This window comes from Musa acuminata, chromosome BXJ1-9 (genome assembly GCF_036884655.1).
Source record: "Musa acuminata AAA Group cultivar baxijiao chromosome BXJ1-9, Cavendish_Baxijiao_AAA, whole genome shotgun sequence".
NCBI classification, from domain to species: Eukaryota; Viridiplantae; Streptophyta; class Magnoliopsida; order Zingiberales; family Musaceae; genus Musa; species Musa acuminata.
In genome coordinates this window covers 43879133-43899187 of record NC_088335.1, presented here as the reverse complement: position 1 = coordinate 43899187, position 20055 = coordinate 43879133, and the positions used below count along the sequence as shown (strand labels likewise).

General features: G+C 37.0%; 2 protein-coding genes across 4 annotated transcripts; one reads left to right on the top strand and one right to left on the bottom strand.

Annotated features, from left to right (window-relative positions):
• Positions 1–561: 561 nt before the first annotated feature.
• On the bottom strand, positions 562–7044 carry LOC135593674 (protein KINESIN LIGHT CHAIN-RELATED 2-like). The gene is made up of 3 exons (XM_065083895.1): positions 5355–7044; positions 4217–4434; positions 562–917 (listed from the first exon to the last, which is right to left on the bottom strand). Exons 1-2 carry the CDS (start codon positions 6980–6982, stop codon positions 4224–4226), a joined length of 1839 nt encoding a protein of 612 aa, XP_064939967.1. The 5' UTR covers positions 6983–7044; the 3' UTR covers positions 562–917; positions 4217–4223.
• Positions 7045–8192: 1148 nt separating this feature from the next.
• On the top strand, positions 8193–13841 carry LOC103998772 (silicon efflux transporter LSI2). 3 transcript variants are annotated; one of them, XM_065083894.1, is made up of 4 exons: positions 8193–8510; positions 8669–9987; positions 10150–10339; positions 13337–13841. In XM_065083894.1, the coding sequence occupies exons 2-4, from the start codon at positions 8782–8784 to the stop codon at positions 13603–13605; spliced, it is 1665 nt and encodes a 554-aa protein (XP_064939966.1). In that variant the 5' UTR covers positions 8193–8510; positions 8669–8781; the 3' UTR covers positions 13606–13841. The 3 variants fall into 3 exon arrangements, with proteins under 3 accessions (XP_064939966.1, XP_009418626.2, XP_009418625.2); XM_009420351.3 differs by having other exon boundaries at positions 8193–8517; XM_009420350.3 differs by having other exon boundaries at positions 8193–9987.
• The last annotated feature ends 6214 nt before the right edge of the window (positions 13842–20055 follow it).

Genomic DNA, 20055 nt, shown 5'->3' with positions numbered 1-20055 from the left:
AAAATTTTAGATTAAGTAAAATTAAAATTAAATATATAAAATATAATTTTTAAAATTTTTTAAAAATAAATAAAAAAATATAATTAAATTTGATGGATAAAAAATCACTTTAAATAAAGACTTTATGATCTTATATTAATTATTTAACAAAATAGAAAGATCCATGATGATATTATTAATAAAGTAAAAAAATAGATTAAAATGATAAAAGACATCAAGAGTCTTATATAATCAACGAATACCAAAAAATTTATATTATCCAAATAAAAATATTAAAATGAATGTATTAAATTATTATAAAAGAAAAAAAAAACTTTTATTTATAAACAACTAAATATCATTTTGACAAAAGATAAAATAAAAAAATTTATTTAAGATGATAGAACATACACAAAGAAGATCTCCAAATACCATAATCAAAAGAAAATAAAATAATTAGTGTTAGTGAAACAAAACAAAATATTAAAAAATATAAATATAAATATTTTAAATTTAATTAAACATACAACCTTTTATATATCTCAATGACAAAAAAAAACCCATAAAATCAACTCCGAATAATAAAGACTATAATTTATGATATTATTATTATTGTTATATATGTTCATTACCGCGTACAAAGAAACGGACCACCACCTCAGTCACGTTACTCATTAGATTCACCAACGACTTGCTGGAACAACTCAAAAGTGTATGAACGTCCGTATGCTCTATTATGTCATCATCTCATTCTGGTGTTGTGTATTGACTCTTATAGAAAGAGTCAAACCAGATTTTAGTGCCTCATCTCTGTTGCATGGAATTGCCGGTTCAACTGTGACAACTGTGCATAAGTGCCCTTGATAGCTCAGCGAGTCTGCAATCTCTGTCAAGAAAGTGGTCTAAAGTCTCACCACCAGAGGAGAAAAATGAAGAACCTACAAATGCACAAGCAAAGGAATGTTAAGCAAAATGCATCTTCATAAACCGGAACCAAAACCTATTTAATACCAAGGTCTGTCGTACCGAAGTGTACCGCCCGTATCGAGCGGTACGTACCGGTCCGGTAGGTTACCGGTACGCGGACCGCCTGCTACCGGGCGGTACACCCCAAAAACCCCCGTATCAGGCGATACGAGGCAAAATCGAGCGGTAACGATCGAAATTTCGACCGTTACCGCCCGACACCACTCGGTAACGGTCGATTTCGACCGTTACCGTCCGACACCACTTGGTAACGATCGAAATCGACCGTTACCACACAGTAGCTGTGCTACAGTGTTTCAACGGTCAATTTGACCGTTGGAGCTTTTTCACCTCCTATTTAAACCATTCTTCTCTCTCCTATTTCATTATACTCTCTTAAACTCTCTCTCAAACTTTCTTTTTCTCTCCTAAACTCTATAAAACAACAATTTGTGAATTCAATCGAAGCTAATTTGGGAAGATTAAGAGGAAGAACTTTCTAATCAAGAGATATGTATTCATTTTTTTTAATTAGAGAGTAATTAAGACTATCCTAACTTTTCTAATCAAGAAGTATGTATTCGTTTTCTAATCAAGAAGTATGTATTTGTAACTTGACAACACTATACTTTTTTTTCTAATTTTCAGATATTTTGGAGGGATAAATCGATAAAATCATGTGTACCGCTCGGTATACCTCGGTATACCAGTCGGTACACCCGTACCGTATCGTACCGAGCTCGGATCGAAACTCCGGTACGATACGGTACGACGGACCTTGTTTAATACTATGTAAATAGTGTGAGGCCAATTTTTATTTTCTGTCATAAAAGCTGAGAACAAAACAGCACCCAGATCCATCTCAGATCACCAGGGCATAAAGAGAACCAATCTCACGTTCAAGTTTATGGCCAAAAATAAAATAAACAATAGTACATTAGAACCCATTCAAGAAAAAAAACTCAAAGCATCAGAATTACCAAAAATTATGCCTATATACATGGTCTACAGTTTCCTATTACCATTTTTAACCCAGTTAAAGCAAAACTAATAGTTCAAAAAAGGCCAAAATATCTTATATAATGCTCTAAGAAACTTAAGTAAATAATTCCAAGTATACCTGGTGTAGCACTCAGAACCCAATTAATTCCTACTGCCCATGTAAAGTGAATCAACCTGGGCGGCATATCTGAACTAGTAGCACATCATGACCCAAAAAATTCTAGGTAATTACTACAACTAGCTGAAAATGTGCCAAACAATCCCCACTATTCAACAATGAAGTCCTTGTGCAAAAGATATTTTAATAGGTTTGATTTAACTGGTATACTTAATTTTCTTATTACAGCTATCTTAAAAAAAATTCAATGAATGTGGGAGCCTTATGGCGCCATTATCTTTGGTGTAAACAAATAGTATGGCTCATTAAACAAAAACCCTTTGCATTACTAGCACTCGTGAAATATGCAACTCAACCGCTGAAGTTCAGAGCCACAGGAGGACATTGTTGGCAAATGAACTTTTGAAAAGACCATTTCAAGGGTACAATAGCTATTTTGTGAACTAGTATGGATAAATAATGAGGGCTACCAAAAAGAAAGAAGGCCAAAAATCTGACAGCAACCCATTATGTTACCACTCCTTGAGAAAGGTGCTGCTTTAACTGCCACAGTGTGGAGTCAAACTGAGTCAATGTATTCTTAAATGTACTACATGTTGAACTTCAAGAAGTGATCACAATTTCAAATGCAAGAAGAAAACATTTGAAAAATCTGGCTTGTACTCTGCTTATAGGGTGTAGGTCAAAGAGCTTCACACTTTTAGGAACTTGCAACTTGGAACACAAAATTGTTAAGGCCCGTCACAATATTTAGCAAATATTAAAAAAAAAACTAAGGTTAGCAGAAACAAAGAATGCCAAAGTGAAAGATTTATGCTTTATCTGTCAATAGCAAGTCCTTGATGGTGGTGGTATTGACAAAAGTCCAATAATTTAATAAAAACATCACTAAGAATTTGGAAGGATGAATATATGAAAGAAAAGATAATGATGCAGATATATCGTTGAAGATGAAAAAAAAAATCTTGAATTAGAAATGGAAAAAAGTACTTTTCCTATTTCTGTTACAGTACATTCTCTTTCTTTCTTGTTGTCTCATATTATTTATTTCTTCCATTTGTCTCATAAGTCACCACTCCATATACATATATATATATATACATATACATATACATACATATACATATATGTATATATGTACATACATATACACATATATATATATATATATATATATATATTCTGTAACATGAATAAGTGCAAGCTCATGTTTGAACTTTAGTAAACTATATCCCACAAACAACATACAATTAAGTTGTTTTACTATCATCAGTTGGACATATTTTAAACCCATGTTTGGCCCAAGACCAACTTAGATCTGATCAGTAGATTCAGTACTAGAGCAGACCCACAGTGAAATTGGTAAGGTCTGATCCAAATTCTTACAAAATGTTTGCAGTGTTTTTTACCAGGTTAAGTCATGTCTGAATTGACCACTGGATACCATCACTAATTCAAGATATATTTTCATTTTTCATGCATTCCAATTGCATCATTATCTTCAATCTCTTATTTATCCATCCATCCCAATTGACTATCTAAATCATCTATTAGGCTACCCACTAACGGTCATAAAATGACCTGACCCACTAATTTTACAATTCATATCCAGATCAAGGTCCCATTGTTAAATTGCTCAAGAGAAGGTTACCTGTTCTTCGCATGCTTGGTGAATGACATAAAAGTGGCAGTCAAGCAACAAGGTAAACTATAAGGATTATGAATCTACACCACAACAACACTTAAGATCAGCCTTATTGGCAATGGAACATAGATCCAGTGCAAAATATTGGCATTGGCTTAAACTTGTAGTTTCAACTAGATCATGACAAAGAACAGGGTCATCTATTGTCAATATACATTCTGCCTTTGGACAGCAGGAGGTGTTAGTCTCACATACAATTTAATAAAGAAAGTTCATCATCACGACCATCATAGATAATTTTCTCGAATGGTAGATCTGATAAGACATTGTCTTAATATCAAATCATGGACTTCATAAACAGAGTTATTTTCTCAAGTTCCAGGATTTCCTACATGGGCAGATCAAGGAAATTCTTTACATGGCTGATTAATCTAACAGTCAGATCATACATGAACAGCTAGATTTAACAAAGCATAAAAAAAAAAAACGTTTCAACAAAATCTGACCTTGACATCAATGTTGCACATCTTTGCTAGGAACAGGATCATTTCTACTTGCCAGTGATAGAGCCTCCTGAATTACTTCTTCAGTTAGCGAACCAAAAGCCTTTTTCTTTAGTTCTTCAAGATGCTTAGCTGCTTCTTCAAGCTCATCTTTGGCATTTGAACCATGACTTCTCCATGCATCAACAACTCGTTGCTGGAACTCCAGAGCAAGGGCATAGCTGCATTTAGGATAACAAGATAGTATTCACGGTGTTATTTGCCAAAGAAGAAAATGAGATAAAACATATATAACTCTCAGAGATGCAAGAAATAATTTTTTTTTGGTAAAAGCACATAGCTGTTAATGCTCTTTGCCAAGTGTTGCCTCATTTTGTTCTCTATTCACTATAACCTTCTCATGCAGATAACAGAGATTTCGCAAGATGTGGACTTGAGGAATAGCCCCTTTATAAAGAATTCTTGAAGAAGTGAAATTTGATCAATGTAAATTCAAGTTTCATACTGATGCATCTGAGTTATACATTCTCAAGGATCATAAACTATATAGCTAATATTGTTCTTTTCTACCACTTTTATGCTTTGCAGTGACCTATATAAGTTATTCCATATGAGCCAACACTGGTAACAACAAGGCAACAAAAGAAAACATCCTAACAAGCTTTAGAGGAATCAACCTTCGCAAAATTAGTGGATTTTGATGCTTGTGATTCCCCTTAAGCTAATCACATGTGTTACCTACTTAAAATCAAAGGTCAAAAAGTCAACTACAAACACCTAAGAGAAACAAACACGGCCGGTGATGGGCCAAGTACAGAAAATTTTAGAAGATGCATTGTCATGGCTTATCAATGGTCTAAGTGTATGCTACGATAGAATAGCTGGAAAATTCTTATGTAAGTGATGCTATCATATGAGGTGCTAGAATATAATCCAAGTAAAATGCCCATATAAAAACAAAGAGACACGTTGTTTGATAGTCACACAAAAAATAATCATGCAAAAGAATGTTTACCAATGTAATATTACACTGCTTGCCTACAACTAATATAATATAGCATTAAGACATGAAAGCCCATAATTCAAAACCAACAAGATAGACTGGACTTTAGTGAAGTATGCTATGAAAAGGAATTAGTACCTTCCCATTGTTTTATATGCATTAGCAAGGCTCTGACATGTCTCAATAGAATCAGCATGATGGGGACCCAGTGATACATCCATGATATCCTTCGCGAGCGCAAACATCTGTGCAGCTGACTGTGGACGGTCCATCTCCATATAGGCTGCTCCCAAGTTATTATAGATGTATCCAACCCCGAAGTGCTTTGGCCCAAAGCTCTCCTTCACCCTCTCCGCTGCACTTTCCAAATATGGAATACCCTGGGCAACCTTTCCGGTCAGAAGAAGCAACCACCCAATTTTAGCCAACACATTCCCCTCCACATGCTGCTCCTGTGGAATCTTCTCTACCATGGCAAGACTCCTCTTCAGTAAACATATAGCAGTCTCAAAGTCATTCATTGATTCATACAATGACGATATCTCCATGTATGCCTCAGCAACTTTTTCAGGGGAGACAGATTCCTTCTTCTCAAGAATACCACAAGAGATCTCTAAACAGCGCTTAGCATCAGGAAACTTGTTCTGGTTGCATAAGGCTTTTGCCATGGGCACAAACACCAGTGCCCTCATCTCACTCTCACTGTCCGTCTGCTCAACCACCCCCTTGAGAGTATTGATAGCCTCATCATATTTCCCCAAAGCAATGTGTATGTTGGCTGCATCGATCTTGGCATTAAGAAGATCCGAACCACCCACACCCCAACTCTTCAGAATCTTCTGAGAGAGCTGATTCTGCTCCAGAGCCTTATCGTGCTCTTCCAATCCAGTATAGATAACCCCGAGAAGTCTCCGATCATGGGCCACCTCCACAGAATTCTGTCCCAGCTGTTCCTTGTGGATATCCAGCGCCTTCAAACAGAGTGGCAAAGCCTCCTTAAAGTTCAAAACGGCAGCATAAGCCTCTGCCAAATCCCGGTGGGCGGTGCCCAATTCTCGACTATCAGGCTCCAAGATCGAAACTTTAAGATCCAGGCACCTCCTGAGATTGACCAAAGCCTCCTCTCGCCTGCCCATTGCCGTCTTGGTGTTGGCGAGCTGCAGCTGGACAGCATGGCTCACCGGCCTGACGTCAAACTCACCATCGATACCCTCGCTCTCGAGGGTATTAAGAATCCTGTTGGCCCGGTTGAGGAACCCTAAGCTGTCGTTGAACCTCTTGAGGTTGTAACTCGCGGAGCCAACCAGATGGAGGGCCATGACCACGGAGATGGAGCTGCCCCCGTCCACGTCAAGGATCCTGAGTGCGCGGAGGCCAAAGGTGAGAACTTTCTCATGGTCCTCAGAACCGATGGAGTCGAGGTGCTGGCCGACCTTCAAGCAGGCGAGGCCGAGCCGCTTGTCGCCGGGATCCAAGGAGGCCTCCAGGGCCCGGAAGCCGGAGAGGATGTCGTCAGTCGTGGAGGCGGCCTCGAAGGTCTCCTCGAGGTCGGCCACGTCATTAGGCCTCCTCCGCCGGTGGGAGGGGAGGGGAACGGCGGCGTCGGGGACGGTCTGGAGGGCGCGGGAGGGGCATCTCTGGGAATAGATCAGGCGCGGGGAGTGGGGGAGAGAGGGACTTCCATGGAGGAGTCTGGAGAGGTTCCGGGAAGAAGGCCCGCGCTTGATGGCGAAGGCGGAGAAGACGAGGGCAGCGGCTCTTCTCATGGCGGAGAGGTACTGAGAGCCGGCAAACCCTAGAGAAACCCTTCCCCCTGTTAATACGGTTTGAAGACGGTCGCGCATTCGATAACGCGCTAATTACATATTAACTCTATAATTAATTAAAATTTAAAAAAAATACAATATTAAAATTTCTAATTAAAAAAATAATTTTATAAAATTAAAATTAAAGAAATATAGAAACAATAAAATTAAATATTATTTATTTTTATAAATATAAAGATCTTAATATAATTTTTAATAATATAGAGATCGAAATACTAAAAACTAATTATAAAAATAATCTATAATTAACCCTTCAATAATACTGAAGTTTAATATTTTTTTTCTTTTTATTTTAAATGATGAGCCATTCTAATTGAACCACAGGAGCCCAAATAATGGAAATTAACCTCAAATGGGTTAGAAATTGGAGGAGTCATATTACAAGTTCTTAAAACATATAATTACTGGAGGTACTATAAAAAGGTCCATATACCAATATTCTCAATCAAATTGATTTCAATGGTTGATGCATAATATTGATTAATCTCAAAGTTGAAGTCCACTTATGAGAATTTTCATAGAATTCTTTTTCTTGGAACTAAGAAGTGTCTTAAAAACTACATTGCAGATTAACTATCTGATAATTCCTAAAAATTAACAGTCACATTACTAACTAAGAACAATCATACTGTGGTGATGCTTTTTAATTTAAAGGAATTCTTCTTTAATTCTTTGGGTTACACTCTGTGGACAGAGCCTAAATTTATCTTACAAATGGGAATGGAACACACAAGTACCTGATGAGCTGTGAATCTGTAAAAGCTGTGGCCTTTATCTATGGAGAAAAGGCCTAAATCATTTGGCAGATAGTAACATCTCCAGGCTTTTGACAAGAGCTTTTGGAGTGCCAACTTCTTGTTCTTATTGTAACATTGGTAAAGGGAGATCGTAAAATAAAACTTGCTTTATTACGTCCAGTAAATGAAAATGCAATTGGAACAATCGAGGAAGATTAATCGCTTCATTTGGGAACTTAGAAAGGGTGGACTTTCGAATCATAAAAATGTGGTCAAAGGTGGATAATGATCATGTTGACGCTAATACTGTGGATAAGCACACACATGCACGCTACAATCATCAATCATAACAATCAAGTTGGCCAGATAAGATCTCTGAAATGGCATATGATCGATCGCCTACCAAGCATGATTGAGGTTACTGTATGTGGACTCATTCCAATTGGCCACATGAGTCTCCTCTCATGGCAGGTAGGCCACATGCCAACAACATGAGACAGCTTCGGAGGCTGGAATCCAATCCCCGTCTGTTGGATTCAATCATAAATTTCTTACCTCAATCCTGATTAAGGGAGAAGATTGAAACATGATCACAGGATTGAGATCTTGTTTATGAGGCCATTGTTCTTTCTCTGTTGTTCGTGGCTGGTGAGTCATCTTCTTTGATTGCTTGAACTGCAGGTTGGATATCTGATTCAGGGAATCGTAGAGAGAGCAGGTGGCTTCTACAGGTGACAGGTTAATGATCTTGAGATTCCATGGATTTTGAGCTTGTGTTGAGCATATGCATGATTGATGTCAGTTCTGTGCTGCTGAGATCCTATTTCTGAAGCTTTTTCTATCATGGGATGCATGAACGATCTGCCCTTCTGCATCTTCTGCTGAGCAGGCCTTCTTCCACCTCAAGATCTTGGCTAGATTAGGCCACCCTGCAATCTTTGCCGCGCAGGGATTGTTGTGCCCCGAGATCTCGGATAGATTCGGCAACCCAAATCCTGCAAGATGGCGTTGGCCCCGACCGTAAATGTGGTGTTGGGCTCCATGGCCTTCGGGATCTTCTGGGTCTTGGCCGTCTTCCCGGCCGTGCCATTCCTGCCGATTGGAAGAACCGCCGGCTCTCTCCTGGGCGCCATGCTCATGGTCATGTTCCGAGTGATATCCCCCGAGGAAGCCTACGCCGCAATCGACCTCCCCATTCTTGGCCTCCTCTTCGGCACCATGGTCGTCAGTGTCTTCCTCGAAAGAGCCGACATGTTCAAGCATTTGGGCAAATTGCTCTCGTGGAAGAGCAGAGGTGGGAAGGACCTGCTGGTCCGCATCTGTCTCATCTCGGCCATTTCCAGCGCTCTGTTCACCAACGACACCTGCTGTGTCGTCCTCACCGAGTTCATACTGAAGATCGCACGGCAGAACAATCTGCCGCCGCAGCCGTTCCTTCTGGCGCTTGCTTCCAGCGCAAACATTGGGTCTTCCACGACTCCGATCGGTAATCCCCAGAACTTAGTCATAGCTGTTAAGAGCAATATCTCGTTCGGGAAGTTCTTGTTGGGTATACTCCCTGCAATGTTTGTTGGCATATTCGTCAACGCTGGCATTCTTCTCATGTACTATTGGAAGTTGTTGTCGAATGAGAAGGATGTGGAAGTGGCCGCCGCAGCTGCAGCTGATGTGATTGCAGAAAAGGATGTCACCTTGCACCGCTTTCATCCTGCAACTATGTCGCACGTTACTTTGATGAGTTCTGAGGATTGGAGTTCGGCTGCTGATTCCATTGTTCTATGCTCATCGACTAATGGGGATCCCGGGCATGCTGAGACTTTAAGAAATAGAATAACTTGGAGCGAAGCTGACATGCACTCCAGATCGAGTGACAAAGTCGAGTCAACACTGGCACCAAATGCAGCAAAGGAGATAGCAGGTGATCATGGAGTTTTTACAAGGAAAGAGGAAGATCATTCTGCAAGAAAATATGCGAGGAGCGGTAGCTGGATGAAAGGGATGAAGGATGGGTTCTCCTACTTATCTGAGGAGAAGGAAGTTCCAATGGAGAGGTGGAAGGTACTTCTTTGGAATGGATGTGTGTATCTTGTGACAATTGGAATGCTGGTATCGCTCCTGATGGGGGTTAATATGTCTTGGTCCGCAATTACTGCTGCTCTTGCTCTTATTGTTCTTGATTTCAAGGATGCCCGGCCTTGTTTGGAGAAGGTAAACACTTTTACAAAAATGAGTTTGCACTTCAACATGGTTTCTGTTCGATTGAAAACGAAATTGCTTTATCTATTTCCCATCTGGTGATGATTGTGATATGCAGATTTTGTCCTCAATTAACTTGTTTTCTGTATGTTAATATTTGTGTATGTATACCAGGTTTCTTATTCTTTGCTGATATTCTTCTGTGGGATGTTCATCACTGTTGATGGCTTCAACAAAACCGGCATACCAAGTGCTTTGTGGGATTTCATGGAACCATATGCACGCATCGATAGTGCTGCTGGGACTGCTGTGCTTGCAGTTGTCATCCTTTTTCTCTCTAATGTTGCCTCCAATGTTCCAACTGGTAAGTCAGCTTCTCTTTTCAAAGATTTCAATGTTTGTCCTCCTTTATTAAGAACAAGTTTAGGAGCTCCAATTCGACAGTTTGTGGCCATTTCAAGAATTTTTAGTGTTTGCCTTCATGTAGTAAGCAATTACAAGTTTAGGAACTTCAATTTGAGAGCATATGACCAGTGCTGTGCAATTTATGAACTCCTTTTCTGCTGCATGATAATGTTGCACGACAAATGCATTGTATCGCTTAGATTTCTATCTATAGACTGATCATATTTTGTGACAATTCATCCAAAAGCTACATTTTCTTAATTAATATTGTGAGATTTTTTAGATAATGAGACTCTCGGTAAATTTGCAGGTTGCATTATGTACCATGTTTCTGTCCTCTTTGTAGTTGACTTTGTATATTTTTGGAGATTCTGATAAAAATGTCAGCGGGCAGGAATCAGTACTTTTGCATTCACCAAAACTTTTGTTTTTATGCAATTTCTTTTCATCATCATTTAATTGAAAAGGAAAATCGATGATCTTCCTTGTGTCCCTGAAATTTTCAATGTCTTGTCAACTAATCTATCTAATATTACTTGTCATCTCAGATTCAAGTTAGTTTCCTATGGATGTCTTCCAGGTCAGGCACCGTTATATTCTATCATCCTCGGTAAAAAGGATGATCAAGGAGAGGGAAAAAGAAAAATTGCAGATCATGCTAGATCAATAAGGAAGATCACACCCAATTGTTAAAATGGAGTGACAAGAGCTGTCAACAACAAACATGTTGCAATAAAGTAACAATGATGGTATTAAGCCAGAAAGTCGAAAGGAAACAGGGTGAGAAGTGAAAACAGGATCATGGAAAAATTGACTGTGGATGCTCAAGTGAATGTTTAGAAAAGCCTTGGATTAAAAATGTCAAACTGATCAATACATAAGGTAGTTAATAATGTCTTCAGAGATATAAGAAAATGAAACTCCAGAGGCCTTCGAAGATTAGCCAGGATTGGTTGGATAAAGGAATATTAACAGTAATGATAAGGAAACAAAATTACAAATTGTTGAAATATACTAATTTGAGTCAGAAGGATCTATTACGAGCCTTCAAATGTATCTAGTAGTAAATAAATATATATTCATAGATGCACACATTAAGGGTTCAGCAAAACTCAAGATTCTGTATGTGGTCCTGTTTGGAGCAACATGTCGGATAGGAGACGAGATTCTGCAAGTTTCTTTTCTCTAGTTTTCTTAGGTTTCTATGTCTATCAAACGTTATGGTGCCAAAGGGCTACTGTAACTATTTAAATTTAAAACCTAATTTATCGGTCTGGAGTAGATCGTCACTCGGTGTTTTAAGGCCTCCTGACGGTTTCTGCATCGTTTCTGCTCATTGCAGTGCTGATGGTTTTTGTTCAATTTAAGTCTGCTTAAATCATATAACGACTTCCACAAGTTAGTTATGGGTGATAATAATTTTCTCATAACACATCAGTATTTAGTATTTAGGTTATGTAAAGCACATAAGCAAATTGGGAGACCAGTCTTTGTAAATTCAGCAGGAAATAGGATCTTAAATGATAATGTATAAATAGGAGAGGAGCCTATTATTCAAGAATATGTTAAAATCGATGAATTCATTTTTTCAGCTCATTTTACATGGACAGGTTAGTTAGTCTTTTACCCTTTAGTTCTTCGGCATGAGTTGCTTACTGTTAATAGGACCAAGGCCTTCATTATTTTTCTGGGTTTGAGTATTCCATTACCATACTCAATACCCAATTCCCTTGCTAATCTGGTGCCAGTTGGCATAACCTGCACTCTAGCATCTAAATCAATAGTTCTTAACACATTTACTGCTCAATTTACAAATGCGAATTATGCCAATTATAAAAAACAAGCAAATGTCCTGTTGCTTTAGAATATCACAGCTGATGGTCGAAGTAGCCAATCATGCTCCTCAGTCTCTCAGTTTCTTAAGGATTAGCATTAATGAAACTTCAAGAGACAATTCTGGTTGGCTTCTGGAAAACTTATGGCCAAGAAGACATAGGGGTTGTGCGGATACCAGATTTCTAGTAAATTTGAAGAATCAAATACAGAATTTCCCACTAATAGCTTCTAAAGTTTGGTAACAATTTTGAATACTTAGCACTAGCAAACATAGTGTTACAGAGAGATTTATCAGACGAGCTCAATCTAGCGTGTCATGTCTTGCCGACTGAGTATATGTTTTTGATATGGATATGTTCATCTGCCAAAATGTGTAGCACAAAAAAGAAAAAATTGTAAAATGAGAAGCCTGTGCATATGCTTATCTACTCGCTGATGATGATTGCCGTCAAATATATATGACACATATTTGAAGACTAATTATTTGCTCTATATTCCACAATATATTAAAATTCTACATTTCTCATAGTTATAGGACTGTTCTTGTAAAGGAATTGCCTTAATAGTAGAACTTAGTATAAGAAATTGGGATTAAACATTATAATTTTATGAGCATAGGTTGTGGGTGGAACATCATATTTTGTTAATCATCATAAAATTGAAAAGGGTTGCCTGATTTCTCAAATTGCATGAGTTAATTTCAGAAAATCCAGGATTGATTATTTCTTTAAAAATGAGATCCATTTACTTCTTTCATGGATGATGGTATCAAAATGATGGCCTAAATAGCTGTTGCAATAACTTAAAAGATTACCATTTTGTATATTCAGGAAGATATCTTTTTGTTCAGAAACAGATGGCCTTCAAATGTATTATCAACCTGCAGAAATAAATTGCACATGACTTTTTAACTTAAAGAACATGAACACAACTCAAATACGAAATATAAAACCATAAGTCTGAACAATCCCTGAACTTTTCAAGAACATAAAAAACTATCAGATTCCTTATCTGGCACCCTTTTTATTCTGTCACTATATGCTTTCATATGGTTCTCCATGCCTGGATATGATTGCCAGTAAACCATAGTCTGCAACCTAATATACTCTGCTTGCTTTAGTTCTCCTCCTTGGAGCTCGGGTGGCCGCATCTGCTGCAGAAATTTCTCCTGCTGAGGAGACCAAGGCATGGCTCCTATTAGCATGGGTGAGCACGGTTGCCGGGAACCTGTCACTTCTGGGATCAGCTGCAAATTTGATAGTATGTGAACAGGCTCGCCGATCTCAATCGTTTGGATACAATCTCTCTTTTCTGACTCATCTGCGATTCGGATTCCCCACGACGATAATTATCACAGCAATTGGGCTGCTGCTTGTTAGAAATTATTGAGTGAACAAGATGAAGAGGCATAGATTGCTTGTATCATAGATGAAGAGTGGATGTATCGTAGATTGCTTTTATTGGTGTATCAAGGACTATTCTTTCCGAATGCGCTTCTGAAGCAAGAAAATTTATGTTCTGTGTAAGTAAGGAGCCTAATTAAATCGAATGATTGTACAATGTTTTCTGTATCCAACTGTTCTTAGCATTGGCAATCAAATTATGAATAAAAGGAATATTGGCAAGATACATGTTGCAGGGCGTGGTGGATGAACATGCAGCATTGCACTGGAAATCCAGATTGAGTGTATCTGTGAGCTTTTTGTTTGAAATCGATCTAGGTATTACCCAACTCTTCACACAAATCCAAACTCAACTATTGCTTACAATCTCCGGCTGACAAATTCAAGAACATACACCACATCATCAATGAACGAAGATGCCATTTAGTAGAAGATTATATCGATGAGACTTGTCTACAAATGCAGAAACCATGAGCTTAATCAAGCAAACATGCAATACATGAACACAACTGCAACGCATAGGAGGATGATATTATTTGCTTGACCTGTGGACAGACAACTCCGTAAGCAGCAAGAACAGCTCAAGAAGACAACAGGTCATGGAGAAGCTCGGAATGCCAAAGGTTCAAGTTGCCCTGCGGGTGGCCACACCACTACCCATGTTGGATCTCCGTCGGCCGCCCGCCGTGAGCTGGTGGCCGACGTACGTGCTTGTGATCACATAGTGAGGATGCTGATGCACAGGAAAGAATGGTGTGTAGGTCTGTTGTAGCAGGAGATAGTGCTTTAGGTGGTGGTGAGAAGAGCAGGTTGGCCATGAGAGTGAGGGCTCCTTTATAGTGAAGGGAAAAGCTATGGGAGTGAAATGGACTTGGGGATGGCATCTTCTTAGGATATGCGCCACCACCACCTCCTCCCCTTGTCTTAATCTCAGTCCTTTTGTTTCTTGGCATCTAAGCATATACTTGTGACTCACTGACTTCTGATGCTTTCTTTCTTGCCAACAAGAAAGAGAAATCACATTTTGAGCTGGAAACACGGCAAGCTCACGTGTTCATGTTCCTGCTTTCTATCAAAGTATCAAGTTTGATGGAGAGACAGATCCGATCCATGCTCTTCTTCTTCTTCTTCTTCTGATCAGATTATATAGGAACAGTCCATTGATGGTGTACTCAACAGATGTAGGTAGGTTGAGATGATGAGAGAGATCCATGTCGATAGTAATATAAGCTGTCTTTGGTGAATGATTTGGACAAAGCTTCGGAAGCGGGCTTCAGCTGCTAGACTTCAGGGAAGAAGGGATTGTGACCGAAAGGGCCTCGACAACACCTCCTCTTCTTCTTCTTCTTTGGCTCTCGACACCAACAGATTGCTATTGCTGACTGACCTCCTTTTTTTGCTACTTAGACACCTCTTAAATGCTGCTTTAGGGATGCCTTTAGATGAGAGTCGATCGTTTGTTCTATAGGATGAGGGGCACCCCGAGTTCTAATTTCAAGAGGCTACGAGATTGTAAGGGGAGGAAGTCCTAAGTCTTTTCGGACTTTTGATTAGGGTCGACTGATGGGAAGTCACAATCCCTTCAGGATTAGAACTGACTCCCATTCGTGGCTGCCTTAATTCAAGTCTCACATAGATTAGGATTTGGGTTGATGTGGCACTGAATAGAAGCTGACTTGGGCTGGTCAAATTATACTTGGAAACTGACTGGCTGAACTCAAACCCGTTGAGTTGGACGGGTTAGGTGAGCTTAGGAGCTTGTTCGGGACTCCGATTAAGTATACCGTGAATTAATGCATTTGAAATTTTTGATCCATAAAATGTGTTTAACTAAAAATGATAAGCAAGTAAATATGTAAGTAATGATAAGGGAAAGTAAGAAAAGGATGCAAATTGATTTATAGCGGTTCGATCGTCTCGACTTGTATCCACTCCCGATTCCTCTTCTTTCAAGGCCATCGGCTTTTATTACCGATCTTATTTTCAATGGACGAAGATCAACTATCTTTGTTACAACCCTTCTCTTTTTCATAGGTTTATGAGAATCATTACATATCTCTTTTCATTTTAACAGGCTTAGGAGAGAACATTTACACCTCTCTTTTACACAAGATCTTACACCTCCTTAGTATAACCTCTATACTCAAGGATAAAGAGACTCAAACACTTTTCAAGAGAGTTTACAACACTTTTATGCTCAAGAATTTTTACTTCATCAAGCAAGCATGAGTGAGGTATTTATAGGCCCCAAATGTCTTAAAAAATAGAGCCAAAATTTTAAAATCCTCAAGTTTTTAGGGTACTGACGGTACAATCACCGACGTCTGACGGTACTATCGCCAAACAGAGCTTAGGAATCTGGGCTCTGGTGGTACCACCATCGGCTTGGGCAGTACCACCGTCACCTTGGGCAATACTACCGTCGAACTTTTCAAAAAAGCACAAACAATGCTTTTCGGCTCTCAAGCGGTACCACCACTTGAGCCTAGTGGTGCCACCACCCAGCCCACCCCAGGTCACTAAATTATTCATCCCAACATACCCAATGGGCTCTTAATTAAGTTGACATGGTTATGTCTCAAAACCAACTCAATTAGACTTTAAACAACTTCAATCAAGACTTAACAACTCCAATTACAATTACGAAGCCTTTAGCATATTGTCCAACATGTCATATATTCATCCAACACTTCATCTGAACCTCCAGCGCATCATCCTTTCCTTCGGTGTATTGCCCGTTCCATCGACATATTGACCTCCCACATCCGATCTTCTTAGCGTAATGCCTGATCATTCCGACCCGATACTCGAACTCATGACACAAAGTCCATCTTTCGGTATGTCGACCAATCCTCCGGCCCGACGTCTAATCTCTGACATGATGCTCTCTGGCCCAACGTTTGATTCTTCTACTTCAATGATTTGTCTTTCGATGGTTCAAGTTCATGATCGAAGTTTCTCCTACGTCACTTATCTTAAACGCTATCTAGTCCATAACTCATTAATTAATTTCATCATCAAAATTCATGATTCAATAATCTCCCCTTTTTTATGATGATAACCAATTGATGACGGAGTTTTAACTAAACTCTCTCTATCTATATGTCATTTTGAAATGAACTCAAACTTAAAAAAATGATAACCTTTCAATGCTACTCTTCAATTCAAGTTGAAAGAATTTTAATCAGAAATCATTCAGTTTTAATAATAATCATTGTAATGATCATATGCAAAACATCATAGCTAAAATGTCAAAGTAATTATTATTATTATTATTATTATTATTATTATTATATATATATATATATATATAATTTCAAATCATCAATAAGTTAAAACATCATAATTTTTTTCCAATCATAACATGAAAGATATTAATATGAAAGATAAGTTCAATTCTCATAGGGTATTAACAAAAACTCCTTTTTTATGTCATCTTAAAAATATGATTATCTTGAATTTAAAATAGAACTTTTTCAATTATATTCTTGAATTCAAGTTAAGATAAATTCGAATTGATATATCATTGCAACCCTAAATATTTACTTAAGCTTCAAAAAATAACTAGTAAAATTTAAGCATGAGTCATTACTAATAAAAAGTTATAAATGCATTATAAGTCTCCTTGTTCAACATAATCTCTATTTCTCATGTTTTGTCATCAACACAAATATGAGCTTCTTCTTCTCGTTTGTTATCAACAAATTAGACTTTAAAGTCATAAATATAAAAGAATCATACATAATAAATCTCAAGTCGTAAATGTCAAGAAGTCAAGTGAAAGATCATGATTCATTTGGATAAATCTTTTTTTAGTGAATAACAAAAAGAATCATAGGAGAACAAATAATAAAATATCTTAATTCATATAAAATAAATATCAAGTTATAAATATCAAGTGAAAGCTCATGATTCACTTAGATAAATCTTCTTCTTAGTTATTAGTGAAAAGAAAGAAACATAGGAGATCAAATACAAAATAAATCTTAAGTCATGAATTTCAAGAAGTTAAATAAAACATCATGATTCGTTTGGATAAATATTTTCTTTAGTAAAAAGAAAGAATCATACGAGAATAAATAATAAAAGTTAAAGAGCGAGTTTGAATACCTTTTTGGTTTGAACACTTTTTGATATATTTTTAAGAATTAGCTCCTTAGAACGTGCATTTATATACTTTCATTCATTGGGTAAGGTTTCTTTGAAAGTAGATGTGTCTAAGTTGCTTTGGAGAGAAGAGTTTAAATTCAAATTATTAAATTCAAAATCATCATCAAAATTATTTTTCTTACCTTCGAAAAATTTATTGAAAATAACATAGATAGATTCTTATAATATTAAAAAAATTAAAGTTCTTTAGTTCTAATTTATGAGATTAATTTTGTACTTACATGTATTAATCTCTTATAACAAGGCCATGCATCATCGTTTAAAACTGAAAAGTAAGCTTTATCACAAAAATCATCATAATTAATAATATAAATATTATCATTTCTTAAAGCAATCATAGATTTATTCATATTTGGTATTTTTATGATGCAAGCATGTGATTCAAATTTAACGTTATATCCTTTATCATAAAGTTGACTAATGCTTAATAAATTATATTTTAAACTTTTTACTAAAAGAACATCTTTAATTAAAAGATTTAATTTATTATTAAATATCTAATGTCGATAATTTTTCCTTTGTTGTTATTTCGGAAGGTAACATATCCTCCATCTCGGCTAGTGAGCTTTAAGAAGTATGTTGGATCTCTTGTCAAGTGCTTTGAGCATCACTATCAAGATACAATCTCTTGTTCCTAGTTTTTGTTTAGAGATATAGTTACAAGAAAGAGGAGTTTGCTTTTTATTGTTAGATATACCTTTCTTGAGTCGTTTATGGTTCCTAAATTGTTTATAATTCCTTTAGGAACCCAAACTAATTTATGAGAGTTATATTTTTTAAATAAACGTGTATAAGCATAATGATCATATCTTCTAAAAAATTATATTTTTTAGGGGAAACATCTAATATGGGTCCTTTTACAAATATAGTTGACTTTTATTGAGTGTTGATACTCATAAAGTTGATTCCTTCCTTTCTATTTACATAACCTTTGTCAGTAAGAATCATATTTAATAATTTATTTTGATTTTAATTTTTTAATATTTATTGTAATAATATATTTTTCTTTTTGAATGAGTCTAAATCTTCACATTTAATGTAAGATATTAACAAGCAATTATCATACTTATTTTTTAATTTATCAAATTCATTAGAGAGAGATATATGATCTTTTTTCAACAATTTATATTTCTTACCAATTATTTTAAGTTCATCATATAAATCATGAAATGCATTAAGTAATTTATTATAAGATAAAGATATTTCGAGTAAGTCATATACCTTATCGTTGAAGGTCATCAATGTATAGTTCGCTGTGTCATCATTATCACTTAGCTTTTGCTCAAATAGTCTTCTTCAGTTCCAAGTGCAACATCCTTCCTTTTCTTAGGAAGATTTTCTCTTTTTCATAATGTGCTTTACATATCATTTCATAGGTCATTAAAGATCCTATGAGTTTTTCAAGATGATAGTTATTCAAATCCTTTGCTTCTAGAATAAAGATTATATATATATATATATATATAGTGATGTCCATGGATCTATGCAACGGGAATCGAATTATGATGAGATCACGATAATAAGGAATACCTTTAAACATAGACTCTAAATAATCCTGGTCATAAGTTACTCGAGAGAGACATCGAGATAACCAGATAGACTAGTGTACTATATACTCATCCATATGATGGAGACAGTTAGTCTTATAGCTACTTGTGTGAGGACACAAGGGATACAATACATGTACTCATTAGAGAATGAGTTCACTAGTTGATCCGCTCATGAAATGTTGGATGGTTGATGATACCTTATTATTAGACAACAATTCCGTAATCTTAGTGGTGTATTTGGTCCTTAGACTTAAGATATCAATAATGTCCTATATGAATACTTCACTCTTTGATATCAAACTTATAGGCCTGAAAGTTCCAGATCTAACACAGTCGGTCATTGGGAGTGGCAACCAAGCTTACAAAGACTATTGAGTATCGATAGAGGATCATCCACTCTCAGTGTCATGAGAGGAATATCTCATGTATTCTTTCTCAAACAAATCCCTAGCCATGATTATTCGGATTAAGAGAGGAAGAGTTTTCCGGGAGAATTCGATTAGAGCGAGACTCGAGTAGAAACTGAATAGGCCTAATAGTACCATGCCCAGTATACGGTCTCTAGGATATTAGATGGATGAGGGACTATAGATACATGGTAATTGAGGACAGATATGTCAAAAGGATTGGATTCCCCTGTATCATCTAGGGACTATGGCATAGTGGCTTAGTACATTCGTAGTCGATGAGTCGAGTGAATTATTATGAAGATAATA